This window comes from Alexandromys fortis, unplaced genomic scaffold (assembly GCF_014885135.2).
Source record: "Alexandromys fortis isolate MF-2015 unplaced genomic scaffold, M_Fortis_MF-2015_v1.1 scaffold_69, whole genome shotgun sequence".
NCBI lineage: Eukaryota > Metazoa > Chordata > Mammalia > Rodentia > Cricetidae > Alexandromys > Alexandromys fortis.
This window is the reverse complement of record NW_026067951.1, coordinates 8,576,398-8,592,531: the sequence shown is the minus strand read 5'-3', so window position 1 is coordinate 8,592,531 and position 16,134 is coordinate 8,576,398. Positions and strand designations below refer to the sequence as shown.

The window sequence follows — 16,134 nt, the reverse complement described above, 5'->3', positions numbered from 1 at the left end:
TATTTTTAAGATTTATTTATTAAGCATTCAATGTACTGCTGGCAAGGAAGGCACCAGGTCTCATTACAGATGGTTGTGAGCCACCATGTGGTTGCTGGGAATTGAACTCGGGACCTCTGGAAGAGCAGCCAGTGCTCTTACCCTCTGAGCCATCTCTCCAGCCCCTCTCTGTAGCTTTTTGGTTCCTGTCCTGGAACTAGCTCTTGTAGACCAGGCTGGCCTCAAACTCACAGAGATCCACCTGCCTCTGCCTCCCAAGTGCTGGGATTAAAGGTGTGCGCCACCACCGCCTGGCTTTATATCCCAATCCTAAAAATGCTCATGTAACAGAGTCAATAAGTTGATGTTGAGAAAGGTCTTAGAGCCAAGGGCAAAACCTCTGCCCTCTCTTCACCTTTGTGTAACTTAAACTCCACAAGATGGGACTTGAGAAAGGGCGAGGGGAGATTTGCTTGGAAGAAGTTTACAGTTGGTGGACAGTTGTAGAGATAGGCTGTCCAGAGAGTGGAGGATCCTGGGAGGGGCGCCTTTCTCTCTCTGTATGTCTTATGCTTCTCTTTTCATAGCAAGAGAAGAGCTCAGTTAAAGTGTTTAGGAAAGATTACTCTGTCAGAGGGCACAGAACTGTATGAGTGTGAGATCTGAAGTAAGGGTCAAATAGGTGAGCCGAGAAGTTTGAGCCGAGTGAAGCTGAAGACAGTGGTAAGAAAAGGAGTGTTGATTGTGTGTGGGACACTCTGGGTGATAGATCACTTCAGGGTCTCAGGGTGGAAAGTGGCATTATTGGGGCTGGAAAGATGGCTCACAGGTTAAGAGTGCTTAGTGCTCTTGCAGAGAACCCCAGTTCAGTTCCTTGCACCCATGTTAGACAACCAGCTCTAGAAGGATCTTTGCCTTTGACTTGTGTGGACAACACTGAGTTAACACATACCCACACACAGATACCCAAACATACATTAATTAAAAATGATAAATCTTTAAAAGGAGAAAGTGCTGTTGTTTATAGAATCAGTAATTTTTCAATCATTGGACTCCTTTTTGTGTCTAAGTGATTTTACTTAGTGAAGTTCCATGTCCTTCCCGTGTAGGGTGAGTCAGGCCTTGGCAGTGACAGACGAGAGCTCACGTCTCTGTGCAGGTTGCTAACTGCCTTTGCTGTATTCTTTTTACAACAGAGTTTTAGATTTGGTGTGGAGATAGCTTATGTGGGAGCTACCATTTTGGATGTCTGCAAGAGAGTCAGGAAAAAGACCCTGGTTGGAGGGAACCATCAGAGTAAGGCTCTCTGGTTTTTATCTTGGTTTGTTTTTAACCAGATTGGTTGTGTTCTACATGTTGATTTGCATGGAGCCTGTACTTTCTCCTTCAGGTGGCATCAGAGGTGACGTAAAGGGACAAGTGGCTCTGCTGTCCAGGACCAATGCCAATGTGTTTGATGAGGCTGTCCGGGTCACAGAAGGAGAGTCACCTTCAAAGATACATTTGATTGGGGTAAGAGTAAATTGTTGACTGCTTCATGCATAGAAACAGGTCAGACCCAGGAAAGCACTAGTGTCCTTAGGATCTTGTACAGAAAAGCCTTTGGATTTTGTATTCTCCCTGGGCCTCACTATGACTGGACACTCCGTGCTAGTGAAGCTGTCCTGTGGAGTCAGCCCCAGTGAGTGAATGAGCACTCTTCTTACATTTGACTGTGATGGAAGGCTCTTGGCTCCTGGTTTGACTGCATGTTGGCAATAGTAGAAGCACAGTTAAGCTGATGACAGCGGGTAGCACCGGTTCCCTGAAAGAAGGTAGAAAGAGCGGAACACTTGGGCTCTCACTCTGGCTCTGTTACTAACTTGTATGGCTGGGGACAAGTCACCACTTGTGTGCCTCATTCTCCACCCAAAGATGCAGCCGTGCCGTTTGCCTGTTTCTTGGGCAGAGAAAATGGGCAGAGATGTGTTTGTGGAAGTTATATGAATAAAGGGCATTTATGGAAAAATATTTTAAGGGCCTACTATGTGTTGGGCAGTCAGTAAAATATTAAATCATAAAATATTTCTTTCTTTTGTTTAACATAAATATTATATAGAAATTTTGGCACCAAAAGGGAAAAATCACATTTAACTCTAGTATTTCCTAGAAGTCTCATTTTTGCTGATTATTTTTGTCTTTGTCCTTATAAATGCATATTTTTACATAATTACTGTTAATGGTATACATAAAAGAACTGTTATTTTCACTCAGCATATCAACAGTTTATTTGATCATTGTATTGCTGTCTCTAATATTTCATCTACTACTTATAATCATTTTCACTATTGAAAGAAGATAGTAATTTTGGAATATCATTGGATATGAAGTGTCTTGTTCTCCCTCTTCTACATTCACTTGTACCTGTGACATGTGTTATGGTGTTAAATCATACACTTGGTGGAAGTGTACACTGCCAAGTGTTATAGTTGTGACCATCACCAAAGGACGAGAACTTGTTAGAGGTGGCGTCCTTGTCACGCTGTCTCCTGTGCTAGGTCTGGTTCCATAAGAATGCTGGAGTCACAGACAGTACCCATCAGGTACTTCTAGGATAGAAAAGGGCCAAACCCATGACACAGTCAGGGCCTTTCCACCAAGAGCTGGTTCTGGATTACAGGATAACTGGACCAGGAGACACCCTCTAGTTGTTCACCGTAAGAAACCGTGGTGAGCGTGTTGCCTGCCAGCTGTGCTTAGTTATCATTTGTGTCTGTGTTCCGCCACTGCCGTATCTATGGAAGGCAACTAAACGTGCCTTCTTATCCAAGACAAAGCAGTGTGCGGCTAGGGCTTTCCTTTCTAAAGCGTAGGTAGATTTTGAGGCAGTAGCTCAGTGCTTTCTGTTTCCTGTGTGTGTGCTTTAACAATATTTGTGATCTGTTTCTAAGAAACCATCTCCTTTCAAAATTCCATCTCTGGATTTGTTTTGTTTTGATTAAAAAAGGCAAAACAAATCAAAAATTCCACTGAAAATTTTTCAGGGAATTAAATCATTTGGATTGGACAGAATCATTGACATTTGGAACCTTCTTCAGCCAGAGGAAGAACGGAGGAAACGTGAGTACAGGCCTGGCTTCGGAGTGTGGAAACCAGCCATCAGCCGGGGTTGGGAAGGGGGGCTGGTCCTGAGTCAGGGTTCTTTTTGTTTGCTTTTGTTTTGATTTTTTTTTTTGGGGGGGGGGACAGGGTTTCACTGTAGATTTGGAGCCTGTCCTGGAACTTGCTCTGTAGACCAGGCTGGTCTCAGACTCGCAGAGATCTGTCTGTCTCTGCCTCCCAAGTGCTGGATTGAAGGCGTGCACTATCACTGCCTGGAGCCAGGATTCTTGTTCTTCCTCTGAGGAACTAGTTGGCTCTTCTCCCTAGAGGGGGGATATCTGGGACCTGTTTTTAGAACTGCTGGCAGGTTTTTCCAGATTTTTCTCAGTAGTCTCAGCGATTGCCAGTGTTGGTGCTTGTAAGCCACCTTCTCCTGCATTCTTCTGCCGGCTGGGCAGCTATACACCATTGCTTCTCTGGACCGCAGATTAAAACCCCTAGTGTTTCTGTGGTACTTTTTCTCCTTGATTATACTATTTCAAATCTCTGTGAAGTAGATGAGGTTCTTGAGCATCTTGTAATGCTCAAGTTGGAGACTGCGAGGCCACTGTACTGACTTGCTCAGGGACACAGTGAGTTAGTGACCCAGTCAGGACTGCTGCCCTGAATCATCCACGGCTGTGCTGCTGCAGTGTTGGACAGTCTCTCTCATTTTCACCCGGGTATGTCTCTTCCTTAGGCAACCTTATCATTAAGGACAGGTTCATCAGAAGATGGGTGCACAAAGAAGGCTTTAGTGGCTTCAAGAGGTACGTTACTGCTGCTGAGGACAAGGAGCTGGAAGCGAAGATCGCGGTAGTTGAAAAATACAATATCAGAATTCCGGAACTAGTAGAAAGGATAGAGAGATGCCACATAGAAGATCTGGACCTTGCAGGTAAGGAAAGCAGCTGTTACCTTCCCTTCAAGAGGATGAGCGGATGGTCTCTTGAAGAACCTCCGCGTCTGTGGCTACCAGTGACTGTGCTCATTAAGACAGAGGGGACAGGGCCTGGTGTGGATCCTAGCACCGTGCTAAATACTAAAGAAATACAGAAGCAGAGCAGCTGTTTCCCCACAGGATCTCTTTATTTCTGTTCCACTTTCAATCCACTGGAATAGGATTTTCTAGACCTAGCTCTGCCATGTGTAACTTTTGGTAAGCTGCAAAACTGCCTTCTGGGCCCTGTCCCTCTATGTCTAAAGTGAGTGTGGGACATGGTCAGAGTCTCTCTGGCCTCTTGGATGGGCTCCTTTGAGGTATTCCTGTGACTGGTTATTTTACTTTCTCGCCCTTATTTCTACCTGCACCCTTTTCCCATGCCAGGAGCACACCTGCAAAGATGCTTTGTTTCTTTCCCTGTGGCGCCCCCATCTAACTTGCTACATTTCTGTTCTAGAGTACATTCTGGGCACTGTGCACAAGGCCAAAGGCTTGGAGTTTGACACTGTGCATGTTTTGGATGATTTCGTGAAAGTGCCTTGTGCCAGGCATAATCTTGCCCAGCTTCCTCACTTCAGAGTTGGTAAGGACACTGGGTTGGGACACAGGAGCTCTTGGGGTGCTCCTGTTTTGTAGCTGGAGTTGACTCCTTTGGTTTGGATGGGATAGGATAACCTCCTGTTCTAGTCACACCTAGGCCTACACTTGTGATTCTATGGTTTTAGGGAAGCCAGGCTTCCATGGGGTCTTTCTCTGGTGGCTGATAGGATATCATCATGATGTACCTGTGAACAGAACTCCCCATCAGCTTTGGGCTTTGCATCATCAGACACAAATGATATGTCCCAGCCTCATGCAACTCCCAAACATCAGTGTGCTTACTCAGCAAGGGAAACATTATTTGTAGTGCTAGAGGTTGAAAAGAGAGCCCTGCAGGTTCCGGTGCTGGATCCCATCCCCCAACTGTCTGTCCATTGCCGCTTCATCAGGGGTTCTCCAGGATCATTGTTGAAGTCTGCCCATTAGTGCTTTTGTTTTGACTTTAAATCTCAGAATAAAAGCTTAGGAGATGGTGCTTCAGGGGAAAGAAAAGTGGTTCTGGAAAGGAGAGGAGAGGAGGTGCAGCCTCTGGGGGTGACAGAGCTAATAAGGAGGCTCAAGGCCTTAAAGGTGGTGGTGGTGCAGTGAAGGTCAGACACTTTCTATGTGAAAAACATGACAGAATTGTGGAAACCATGGGAAAGTTAAAGTCTGGAATGAGTTCAGAGACGTGACCACACAATACAGAAAAGATAAAGCCAGGCAAGGGGGTGACCTGGGTTGGATGAATAGAGGGTCCATGTTAAGACCATTTCAAGAAACAGCATTTGCCTTACCTATAAGTGGGATGATTAAGCCTGTGTTTACAGACCCACCAGTTAAAATAGAATTTGGATATCATATTATTATTGTTGAAGAGAGAAAATAAAATCACATGAGAGACTGAAAAAAAAATCTCAGAATTAAAGCATTTGAAGTTTCTAAACCAAATAAGTTCTTTTAATACTTAATACTTTTTTTGGACACCTCTTCCATTAAGATATGACTTACACATTGCATAGCCCATCCATTCAGATTGTACGTACGACTTACTGGCTGCCAGTCTATTTGTAGACTGCTAGGTATTGAGCCTGCAAGATGATAGATGTGAGGTGGGCTTAGAAATGTGCCGTCTTCATAAAGCAAAGAAAAACCAGCCTGCATTTCACAGTTTCAGAGAACCTAGACAACAAAGAGGACCCTAAGAGAGCCATACATGGATCTAATTTACATGGGAAGTAGAAAAAGACAAGATCTCCTGAGTAATTGGGAGTGTGGGGAATCATTGGAGAAGGTAGGAGGGGAGGGGAGAGGAAGGAGGGTAGCAGAGAAAAATATATAGCTCAATAACAGCAATTTAAAAAAAGAAAAAAGAGAAAGAAGTGTGTCCTCTTCCTTGTGATGATGTGAGGCAGTTCCAGATTAGAGTGGACTAATCCAGATAGACACTGTGGGAAATTGGGAGGAGCACAGGCCTTGGTTCATATCCACCCCTTAATTAGTGGTAGGCTCATTTGTGAATGAGGTATCCTCTGTACACCACAGTCTCACTGTCTGCCTCACTGACCAAAAGAAAGTGGGGCAAAACACATTAGTATCCACTGAGTCCATTGTACACATTAGTATCTGCTGGGTCTGTTGCATACATTAGTATTTGCTGGGTCCGTTGCATACATTAGTATCTGCTGGGTCCATTGCATACATTAGTATCTGCTGAGTCTATTGCATACGTTAGTATCTGCTGAGTCCATTGCACACATTAGTATATGCTGGGTTCATTGTACACATTAGTATCTTCTGGGTCCATTGTACACATGAGTATCTGCTGAGTCCATTGCACATATTAGTATCTGCTGAGTCCATTGTACACATTAGTATCTGCTGAGTCCATTGTACACATTAGTATCTTCTGGGTCCATTGTACACATTAGTATCCAGTGGGTTCATTGCAGATGTTGAATAGTTAACGTAGTTCTAAGATTTACTGTATAGCAAGACTAAAAAGAAATAAGTATTTTGTGTAATTAGTTATTGAGGTTTTTGTTTGTTTTCATATGGAATTTGTAAGAAAATTTTGTGTATATATAGCTAGCAAATGTTGAGAGACTTGTAAGGCATTAGTGAGAAGTTCCAAGCATTTAGATGAAAAAATGAGTTTTTGCAGGTAGGCTTTTGAATTGTTTGTTCTCCTTTTCTTAGAGTCATTTTCTGAGGATGAATGGAATTTGCTGTATGTTGCTGTCACTCGTGCCAAGAAGCGCCTCATAATGACCAAATCACTGGAGAACATCCTGACTCTGGCTGGGGTAAGGGAAATGGGTAATTTGGAGTTACTTTCTTACTGTTTGCGGGATCAGCCTGAGCCTTAAGGTGAGGGTGCTGGGTGACCTCGTAAGTGCACAGAGACAAGGTCACTAGAGCAGTAGTAATCTAACCAACGAAAGAGCAAGTGCATTCATGCTAGACTGCACAGGTCTGTTTAAAATATCAGTGGTTTTTATATATTTCTTAATTTTGCATTTGTTCAGCCAATTCACCTTTCCTGGGGGAAAATTGGCAAATTCGTGTTTTGTAACCATCCCCCCCCCACCCCCGCCTCGCCCCGCTCCTTTTGAAATGGCACCTGTTTCTGGGAGACATGAGTCTCTAGGTATCTGGGCCAATTCTTCTGAGGAGATGCAAGAAAGTGAGCTCACTTATATTTAGTCTTCTATTGCAGCTCTCAACCTTCACCCTCCACAAACGACTTGCTCTCCATCCGTGCCTTATCACTTTCTGTCTTTTTCACAGGCATAGATGTAAACAGTTTAGTCTTACCAGCCTTGAGTTTGCATTAACAACCACTAATTGCTTCTTTCCCTGAGGCAACCAAATTTGCTTAAGTCCAAAATCTAAACCGTAAATGTAAAAACTGATGGAAGTGCTTCTTTCTTTAGTGTCTTAGTCAGATTTTCTATTGCTGTGATAAAACACCATGACCAAAATCAATTTGGGGTGGAACAGGTTTGTTTATTTTAGCTCCTACTTCCACAATACAGTCCATCCCAGAGGGAAGTCAGGACCGGAGCATGGAGGCAGGAGCTGAAGCAGAGGCCATGGAGGATGCTGCTTCCTGGCTCCCTGCTTACAGCATCCAGAACTCTGCCCAGGTGGCACCACCCATAACGAACTGTGCCTTTGCACATCAATTATCAATGAAGAAAATGCACCAAAAGCCCACCTAGGAGAGGCATGTTCTCAATTGAGGTTCTGTCCTTTAAAATGACTCTAGATTGTATCCAATTAGCATAAGACTAACTGGGACACTTACCTGTCCCACAGTGTAAGACTGTACAGAAAGGCCATTTACCTGTACCTGTACCGTGTCTTTTCTCAAGGAGACAACATAGTTGTCTGATTCTGCAGAGGCTCAGACTAGATGAGACAGTTACTAGATTCTAGTGAGGGACATTCCGTGTCCTAGAGTTCTTAAGTAGTGGGAGAAAGACCTTGATACTCATTGTTGACTAGTGTCTGTGTCTCCTGTATGTGTCAGTCATCTTCTAAGTACTAGAATTACATTGGTGCATAAGGTGAATCCCTGTCCGCACACGCTGCATCTAGATTAAGAGGTGGGCAATAATGAAAAGGAATTCTTTTCATGTGTTTGGGGAAAGATAGTGTCAGATCTTAAAAGGAGAGCCTTCGCAAGTAAATCTTTTATATGACATCACAACAAAGTTTTGTGCTGGATGCAGTGATGTTTGTCCGCAGTTCCTCTGCTCAGAAAACTGAAGTAGGAGGATGCTTGGCACCAGCCTGGAGAGCATAGTGAGACCCTGTCTTAAACAGCAGAACAAGTATGCAGAAGCCTGCTGGCACAGGACCAATTAGCTTGCATTTTATTTAGACTTTTACCTTCTATTCCCCATTAGCATTTTCCTTGAAGCCTCTGAGGTAGTCTGCCTGTGGAGTTTGAAATCAGCTACTTGTTGGAGCCTGAAAATGAGACAGAAAACACAAGATAGATCTGGGAAGTCACCAGCCCCGAGATTATTTTAGAGCCTGCTTATCTATAAAAGCAGAACAAAGCACTGCATAGACAGTTAGTGTCTAACCACAAGACTGCTTCTGCCCTTGAGTAAGCAGTTTTCTGTCTATTATGTGCTTGCTACTCGTAAGCAGTTTTAATTTTTATCTCAATGTGCCTAAGGTTGGCATTTACTAGCCTGCGTCTTAATAGATAATGAGTTTTTTTTTTTTTTTTTTTTTTTTTTTTTTTTTTNTTTTTTTTTTTTTTTTTTTTTTTTTTTTTTTTGTGGACAAAATGTTCTTTTTCTTGGGCTTAATTAAAACTTTTTCGCAGCCCTCAAGGATACTGGAGCAAGCAGAGCAGGCAAGCTTGAACTCAAATAAGTTTTAAGATTGATTCCAGATGGAAACCAAGTCACATGTGGGCTCCTATAGCTATCAGATGAATCAAAACAGGGGTCGTATAGATAGTGAAAAATTCAGTAAGCAGCTAGTTGTTATCCAGCAAATGTGAAGTCGTAGTCAGCAAATATGTGCACCTTGCTAAAGTGTCCATATTGTATAGAGTCCTCAGGAGCTGAGCTGAAGGGCCCTGACCCAGTGGTCCCTGTAGTTGAGGTCTTTAAAGTTCTATTTGGGTGTTTATTCGCTGTGTGCCAGGCACTAATACCAGAGTGTGCTGTGGTGTTTGCTTTATAAGACAATGTGAAATGGATGCAGATTAAAAAAAAAAAAAGGCTACAAGAAGCCGGGCCTCATGGCCCACTACTCGGGAAGCAGAGGCAGGTAGATCTCCATGAGTTCGAGTCCAACCTGCTTTACAGAGAGAGTTCCAGGACAGCCATGGCCACACAGAGAAACCTTGTCTTGAAAAACTAAAAAATTTAAAAACAACAACAAAAAGTTGCAAGAGCCTTTCCTGCTGGACAGCGAGCAGCTGGGAGTCAGTAACGCAGGGCTGCGTGGTCGATTTGGACTGTGGTACTGCGGGTTGAACCAGGCCTACACTCAGTAGGAAAGTGCTGTCACTGAGCTGTGTCCACTGGGGAAGCTGCTTCTCAAAAGGTCTGAGTCTCAGCTCCCCTGGATTGTAATTCATGCAGTAATTCTCTGGCTCAAGTGTAAGTGTGCCTGCAGTTTCAGTCCTTGGAAGGCAGAGGCAGGAGGATTGAGAGTTTAGACCCACTCTGGACTATATAGCAGGACTCTGTCAAGATGATGATGATGATAACAATAATAACTGTTTAATAACTGTTTGCAATTGGGGATAGGGACTTTGAATCCAGAAATAGTCCTGAAACGTCATTTAAATGATACATTCAGGTTTATCCATCTGTTTTTTAAAAATCTAACAATTTTACCAAAAGAACCAATTGGACTGTCTTGAGTGTTCTTTCTTGGCAATAGCCCTGGAGTTAGGAACATTAGAAAATGAGAAAACAAGACAGTGACTCTCTGCTTCTGGCTGTCTGAAAGGTGAAGCAGGTCCTTGGCTGTTGGAGTCTTCAAGTAGAAGGTAGCAGTACTGCCATGCATCTCTTCTGCCTTTCTCCTTCGCAGGAGTATTTCTTGCAAGCCGAGCTGACAAGTGACGTCTTGAAAACAGGAGTGGTCCACTGCTGTGTGGGGCAGTGCAACAACACCATCCCCGTGGACACCATCCTCACCATGAAGAAACTGCCCATCACCTATGTGCGTTCACTGGCTGTCGGGTTAATTCACTCACACACATCTAATTACCTGTGGGCTTGGTACCTGTCTAGGTTCTGGGTGAGGGGGGTAATAGAGAAATCTATATAGTGCTTTTCTAAGAGCTTTGTATGGATGCATGGCAGATGTGAGGGCTGCCTTTATGTCAGAGATGGGATAATCAGTTGAATGACACTGTCTGGGTGTGCTAGGCCTTTCAGTCTGGGAGGTACCACTGTGGCCAGACACTCCAGGGGAGAGCTATTTACCTGGAGAGCCTGGTTGAGTTTTTCTTGGTTCTTTGTCACTTTCTTAATTCTTTGGTGCTAGAGCCTGAACCCATGGGGTTGAACATGTTAATCGTGCTTCCAGCACTCAGCAGCAGCTCTAGACCTAGTCTCTGTCTCTTTACTGCATACGTGTGGCTGATCCTCTAAAGGGCTTCGATAGAGTTGAATCTAGATGAAAGTGCTGTGCTGGGATTATCTCTGGGTATCCACAGGAGTGAGGACCTCACAGCCATAGTGCTTCAGAATGGTGGCAGCTGGGACAGTGATTCAGTACTTTTTGGTGGAAAATTCTTGTCCTTAGATGGTCCCCTTACCTTTTTTCCTTATCCGTCCCTGTAGAGCAACAGGAAGGAAAACAAGGGTGGCTACCTCTGCCACTCGTGCGCGGAGCAGCGGATTGGGCCTTTGGCTTTCCTGACAGCCTCCCCAGAGCAGGTGCGCGCCATGGAACGCACCGTGGAAGATATAGTACTACCCAGGCACGAGGCCCTGCTCTTCCTTGTTTTCTGAGGCTGACTCCACGTACTGAAGGAGCCATGCTGGACTGCATTCCTGCTCATGGGAGACTCTGAGTTCAATCACAGAGCATTTTTGAGGAAGAAGATGCCAACTAGAGTTGGACCTGCCATTTCTCCATTCCTTACAGATAGCCAGTTCCCACTTGCCTGTCCTCTGTATGCATCAGTTCAGGGAGTGGGGAAAGTCCTTTTGATAAAAAAAAAAAAAAATCATTTTATGTATTTAAACTTTTATTACAAGGTTTCAATTAAATAGGCATTGCCCATTGGCTTGCCACCGTGAAGTCTAGCTTCAGTATTGTCATTTCTAAGCTTTTTCCTACTGTCTGTTTCCCGTATCTCTTTCAGTATCTTGTCACTGTTCATATGGTTTTCATGATGAGGAGTGACACATGAGTAAGCCGTACTGGGTCTTTGTCATTTGGGATAAACAAGAAAGTGGCATTATGTTCAGAAGACATGCACAAGGTGACAGTAGTAGACGTCCCCAGTTTCCCGCTGGCACAGCTGGAAATCAAACACACTTGCAGGAAACGTAAGGTCAGCAGTCACTGTGGAGAGAATAGGGAGTCAATAAGGGAGAGATGGGTGTGGAGGGGCTCATGATAAAGCGTGAGTTCTTAGAGAAACAACCAGCAAAAATGAAGCCTGTGTCTTGTCGATGTACATCATTCTTAGTATTTGAGAATTTTGCCGGTTAGCAGCTTTCTGATGCTAATGGCTGGTGGGTAAAAACGTGGCATCACCCAGAATTTACCATGGTAGCCTCAAGTCAGGCCAAGCAGTGTCCGAAGTCTTCTGGCATCAGATCTTGGGTCATTTCAGGTGTAATTTAGATTTTTTTTTTTTTTTTTTTTGTTGTTGTTGTTGTTATTTTGTTTTTTGAGACAGGGTTTCTCTGTAGCTTTGGAGCCTGTCCTGGACTAGTTCTTGTAGACCAGGCTGGCCTCAAACTCACAGAAATCCACTTGCCTCTGCTTCCCGAATGCTGGGATAAAAGGTGTGCGCCACCACCACCCAACTTAGATTATATTTTAAAGAGATCAGATAAGGTAAAGGCTAGGTTTATAATGTCAGCAAAATAGTTGGCTGATGGGCAGGCCCATGTTAACATAGTGGGTCTAATCATTAGGGCATGGGGAATTATCAGATGACCCTCATTGGCATCACCTAGGAGTTCAGTGAGGCTGGCGGTACCCATCTACCTGTGATTCCAGCATCCGGGAGAATGAAGGCAGACCATCACAAGTTCCCAGTTAACCTGGGCTTCATGGGAAGTCCTTTTCGTGCTAGGAGCTAAACTGCAGTAGGCCAGAGTGTGAGTGAGGAACTTCTGGAGGTTTGATGGATTACATGTGTCTGCTTTGTTTTCTCCCCAAAGCTGTACTAAAATGATGACTGAAAGATTCTCCCTGTCAGACTATAATAGCCAAGAAAATAGGTAACTGCATGGGGGAACACTGACGCTTTCCTTCTCTACAGAGTCCATCCACCTTCAGTGGGGACAGGGACGTTAAAGTTTGTAGAAAGCAGACCAGCCATATCATCCAGTGAACAAACCTGGAGGCACGAAACCTCACCCAGGTGCCAATGGTCACGCCGGGCTTCAGTGCCTGTGAGCCAAGAACCAAAGAGCACCTCCCTGAACACTGAATGCCAAAACAGGGGTCAGCCTGGAGGGTCTGTGTAGGGAAAAGAGAATGTCTGTGTATCTTTAATACTAGAAGAATAAAGGATAGTAGTGTGTGTGTGAGAGACAGAGAGAGCACAATAAAGAAAGTGACATAGTTGGAAGAAATAAAATCAAAATGTAAAAAGTTAGAGCAAAAAGGAAGATTTAAATATAAGTTACCAGGCACAATATTTTAATACATGCTTTTAATCCCAGCACTCAATCACTAATTTAAAAAAATGCCCTATGGCTGGGTCTTAAGGAGGTATTTTCTCTATTGACGTTCTCTCCTTTCAGATAGCTCTAGCTTGTTCAAGCTGACATAAGACTAACCAGCATAGTGCTGTGAACCCAAAAACAGACAGGGAAATCAAAGACTACATAAAGATCACTTTGTTGGTGACTTCCAAACAGAAGCAATACTTGAGTACCAGAAGACAAATGGTTATCTGCTCAAGCAGGGGAAAGTGGTTTATATGCTGAGATAGATTAAGGTAGGTGGTGACCAACTGGAAACTGCCTGGCCTTTCTCATAAACTAATATGTTCAAAGATCAGCTAAGAAGCAGTCTGGGCCCAGTGGCTTAGACAGACTCTCATTCTTTAATGACTGGTGTCTAGTGGAGTTTAGGAAGCATGCTAGGTGAGTCACCTGGTCAGCAAAATGGCTGTTACAGCCAAGGTAGCTGCAGTCACATCAGGTTAGAGCTCTTGCAGTTCTTAATACTTGGGAAGACAACAGATCATGCAGGAGAAGTGACGCAGCTCAGCTGCACATCAAGATGGCTTTGTGGGCTTCTTTGTTTATGTGAGAGGATCCCATGAGTCGTGGTCTGAGCGTGAACTCAGCTGAGGATGACCTTGAACTCCTGATCCTGCCTCCATTTCCCCGAGTACTGCACCACCATGCACCGCCACCCCCCCCCCCCAACCTGCTGTGTTTCTGGAACCTTAACAGTGTCTTCATGTGTACTGGAGGTGGAGAATGTATGAACTTGGAAGAGAATGAACTGAATTGGTTTTTGTAATAGGCCGGTTACAGTGTCTAAAACTAAAAAACGGAAGTAGAAGCCAATGTGAGCTTATGTAGATGTGAGGAGAAACATAGGCAAAAACAAACAAACAAAAAGCAGACCAAAAAAAACAGCAAAAAGATTTTTAAATGTTCTCTTCAGGCATGGTGATGCATAGTGGTACCCCCAAGACATGGCAGGTGCAAGCAGAAGGATCAGGAGTTTAAGGCTAGCCTCAGCTATATAGCAAGTTTGAGGCCAGCCTGGAACATGAAACCTTGTCACAGAAAATGAAAACAACAAAAATTAAAAAAGATTTGCTTTGGGCAGAGGTAATGAGGGGGTAGGGTGGTTTGTTGTGGTAAGGTGCCTTAACTATGACTGACTACGTTCAACTTTATGTTCAAATCTGAGTGGGCAGCAAAGAAACATCACCTCTACATCTCAAGAAACAAGGCTGAGAAGAGAAGGTAAACAGGGAGGGATGGGACCTTGGGAAGAAGTTGTTGCTTTTCAAATTCAAGCGATTCCACGGGTTTACATATTGTGTGAAAATAGTCAGACTGGTACAGGGAGAGTGACTGATGTCGAGTGGGCGGGGCCAGGATACAAGATAGAAAGGAAGCAAGGCTAGGAGTGCCACTGTAAAGGGGTTGAAAATGTTTGTTTCCCTCGCCATATTTTTCTTTTTCATATAAAAATTGCTTTACTAATACAACACACACCATGAAGGAGTTAAGAAGCCTAAATATCTTTATTATAACAGATAGACTGCAATTCAACCTTGGCGGTTGGGAGTGTGCTGGAGGAGACTACATCAGACAGAAGCAAAGAGGACTTCCTTGAAGCTGGAGGAGGGGGCAGCCGTAGCAGCTGTCAGGACCTCTTTCCTGAGAATTGTGGGAAGGGCTCTCCATTTGAGAGTGGTGTGTGGTCTGTGTTCTTGAGGCAGGTCAGAATCCTCAAAATCGAGCGTCAGCAGAAGCAGGGACCAAGTTTTGTCCTCTACCAGCTTCCCCAGGATTCCTTTTCACTGTGAAGGGTGGGTGTTTATCTCGAGGAGTCTGTTGATCTTCGCTGTCCTGTCTGCAGCTCTGCTGACTGTTCCCGAAGCTCTTTCTGCCCTGGAGAACTGAACATTTTGTCTACTTGGGACACTGAAGATCCACCTCAGATCTGTTATAACAAGCCTACTTTGCAATTCCAAATTCAACATCAGGGTATTGTGTTCTGTGATTAACCAAGAATCAAACTCAAGACTACCAGACATAAATGTGACAGTTTCACTTAGGAGTGCAGAGGAGGATGGGTAGCAATGGCACCCATCTGGCCATTTGCATCACCGGTACAAGTCTTCAGGTTTTCCCCATCATTGTTCATGCCAGCTTTCCTTCAGGCTGTAACCAGCTACCGCATTTGAGGCACTGTGTTCAGACATGACCATATCAGGCAAATAAAAGCTTTTCCTGAAGCTTTCCTTAGGTGACCTTGCATCTCAGTGACCAGACCTGGGTCACCTCCCCATTACTGAAGCAAACACAAGCAAGGAGGAATTGCTTACAATCATGACCTTTCCTGGAGCTTGTGAGTTCAGGCATCTTCAATGCCCTGAAATTCATGGTTAGATAAATAGAATAGAAAGTTATCAAATTACAGATAGGCAACGTCTTTAGCTATTTAGGAAATGAAAAAGAAAACATTAAACTTCCATCTCATCTCAATGAGAATGGCTATCACTAAGAGAGTAACAAATACTGCTGGGCATACAAATGGTGGAGGGACAAAGCCCTCATGTGCCTATCTTTAGTAATGGTCTCTTTGCTGTGGCAAAATACCTGACCCAGGTGACTTAAGAAAGAAGGGTTTGTTTTTGGCAAACAGGTTGAGGTATAGTCTACCTCAGAAGGGAAGTCAGAGTGGCATAGGCTTGAAGCATCTGGTTTTGTTGCATCTACAGCCAGGAAGAAGAGTTCAGTGAATGCTTGATGGTGCTGGCCTTGCTTTCTCCTTTTGTGCAGTTCAGGATCCAAGATTGGAGTGTGTGAGGGGAGCCAGGGAGTCTTTTCCTTGTTAACTGATTCTAGATGATCCTTCTCAGGCATGCCCAGAGGCTATCATGATCTAGATAATCCTTTACAGGCATGCCCAGAGGCTATCCTGATCTAGATAATCCTTCACAGGCATGCCCAGAGGCTATCCTGATCTAGATAATCCTTCACAGGCATGCCCAGAGGCTATCCTGATCTAGATGATCCTTCACAGGCATGCCCAGAGGCTATCCTGATCTAGATGATCCTTCACAGGCATGCCCAGAGGCTATC

General features: G+C 44.2%; 1 protein-coding gene and 1 pseudogene across 2 annotated transcripts in view; both read left to right on the top strand.

Moving 5' to 3' along the window:
* Positions 1-11,418, top strand: part of Fbh1 (F-box DNA helicase 1) — a 40,104-nt gene extending 28,686 nt beyond the window's left edge. For both annotated transcript variants that reach the window (XM_050150477.1, XM_050150476.1), the window contains exons 14-21: positions 1,176-1,275; positions 1,370-1,491; positions 3,003-3,078; positions 3,800-3,997; positions 4,500-4,625; positions 6,821-6,927; positions 10,193-10,324; positions 10,951-11,418. In XM_050150477.1, the coding sequence (XP_050006434.1) occupies positions 1,176-1,275; positions 1,370-1,491; positions 3,003-3,078; positions 3,800-3,997; positions 4,500-4,625; positions 6,821-6,927; positions 10,193-10,324; positions 10,951-11,121 (1,032 nt within the window). In that variant the 3' untranslated portion in view covers positions 11,122-11,418. The remainder of the gene's footprint in view (positions 1-1,175; positions 1,276-1,369; positions 1,492-3,002; positions 3,079-3,799; positions 3,998-4,499; positions 4,626-6,820; positions 6,928-10,192; positions 10,325-10,950) is intronic.
* Positions 4,819-6,814, top strand: LOC126506716 (peptidyl-prolyl cis-trans isomerase NIMA-interacting 4-like; annotated as a pseudogene).
* Positions 11,419-16,134: the final 4,716 nt, after the last annotated feature.